This window comes from Loa loa (assembly GCF_000183805.2).
Source record: "Loa loa unplaced genomic scaffold supercont3.362, whole genome shotgun sequence".
Taxonomy (NCBI): Eukaryota; Metazoa; Nematoda; class Chromadorea; order Rhabditida; family Onchocercidae; genus Loa; species Loa loa.
In genome coordinates this window covers 9,602-11,267 of record NW_018108542.1, presented here as the reverse complement: position 1 = coordinate 11,267, position 1,666 = coordinate 9,602, and the positions used below count along the sequence as shown (strand labels likewise).

The window sequence follows — 1,666 nt, the reverse complement described above, 5'->3', positions numbered from 1 at the left end:
TATATATTATATATATATATATATATATATATATATATATATATATATATATATACCCAATTTTATTCTTATCATTAAAAGATTCTTTTTCCTTTTTTTTTCTTTTTGTTTACTTTGTCTCTGTTTACGTTTTAATTGTAGGAAAAGTCTTTTATATTAGTTCGGGGGATAATTTTGATTAAAACTTGATTGAATTATTAGCTTTGTATGAAATTTGAATTTTAATAATAAATATATGCTATAAAAATGTTATTTTGCTCTAATTAATTTGTTGTTTTATAAGCGTACAAAATGAAAATGCTTTGAATGGAATACTTTCTCTTTTCCTTTTCCCAAAGCAAAGACATTTATTGGAAAGGATTAAGTATGGAACTAAATTATGCAATGATTGACCACAACTGACCACAGCTGTATGAAAAAGGAGATAAGAAAGGAGGAGGCGAAGGAGGAGTAGGAGGAGGAGGAGGAGGAGAAGGGGTAGGATGAAAAAGAAGGAAGAGAGGTATAAAGAGGAATTATAAGATCTAAATGATTCATTCGTTGGAAATTAAGAATTTGAAATTTTCATTGAAAATTTTCTAGTGACCATATGGAAGCGTATTATGCAAATTGTGGCGATGAATTAAGCGGTATCGAATATGAGGTCAGCATTTGTTTTCTTATTGTTGTTTGTCATATCAATAATTAGATCATGTTATCATACAACTTATTATATTTCCCAATATTTTCTAGGAAACTAAAGTAAAAAGAGGCAAAAAAATTAAATAAAGTGTTAGTTTAAGTTGAAAATATTTCGTGTTATTGTTGAATTATCTATAAGTTTAATTATGGTCAGCGGATAGTTTAAATTCAATAATTGTAATGTTTAAATGATAGGATACTTTTCAAATCAAAAAGGGAAAAAGAAGTGATAAATACTCATTTTAGATAATTCTGATAATAAATGTTATTCTTGCGGTTAGAATATAACGTATTTTTGAAAACTTTTAAATTTTCAACTTAAAAAGTGGGAACTTTAAAAGCAATTTTCTCAAAAAGAAAAAATAAATAAAAAGTGATTTATTGCAACATTTAACTGTTAAAAGAAAGCCGTCATTGCAACGCTTTTTTTAAGTCCGAAAAAAAAATTGTGGAATTATAAATTAGGATTGTGTTTTTTTTTTGCTTTAATTTTAAGTCTTTTATTCACAATTTACTTTTCATTTTATTTTTTAATGTTCTCTTTTCTAAAAAATTTCTGCGTAAAATTTATGATTTCGTTTTTTTCAAGTAAAATAACCAGTGAAATATAATTGCATATTCCAATATGTGATATATTGTTCTTATATTCTAAAAAAAAAAAAAAAACCAACAAAATGAATTGATTATTCAATATTTTAAAGTAATATTTGAATAGACACTCTATTTGAGCTTCATGTAAAAGTTTTTTATTTCTTAATTTTATGATTTAAGAAAAAAGGAATCCCTCATTTATCAAAATATTTTCCATGAAATTTTCATATTTATACAATTTAATTTTTGATTTCTCGCACCTATAAATATCATTTATGTACGCTATAAATATTCTAATAACGAATAATATTTATTATTATTATTATTATTATTATTATTATTATTATTATTATTATTATTATTATTATTATTATTATTATTATTATTATTATTA

General features: G+C 22.9%; 1 protein-coding gene across 1 annotated transcript in view; it reads left to right on the top strand.

Annotated features, from left to right (window-relative positions):
• The window catches only part of LOAG_11994 (hypothetical protein), a gene marked incomplete at its 5' end in the record, with an annotated part of 8,315 nt that overhangs the window by 1,732 nt on the left and 4,917 nt on the right, over positions 1 to 1,666 (top strand). Inside the window, one exon of the mRNA XM_020448460.1 lies at positions 583 to 643. Within this exon, the coding sequence (XP_020301399.1) occupies positions 583 to 643 (61 nt within the window). The remainder of the gene's footprint in view (positions 1 to 582; positions 644 to 1,666) is intronic.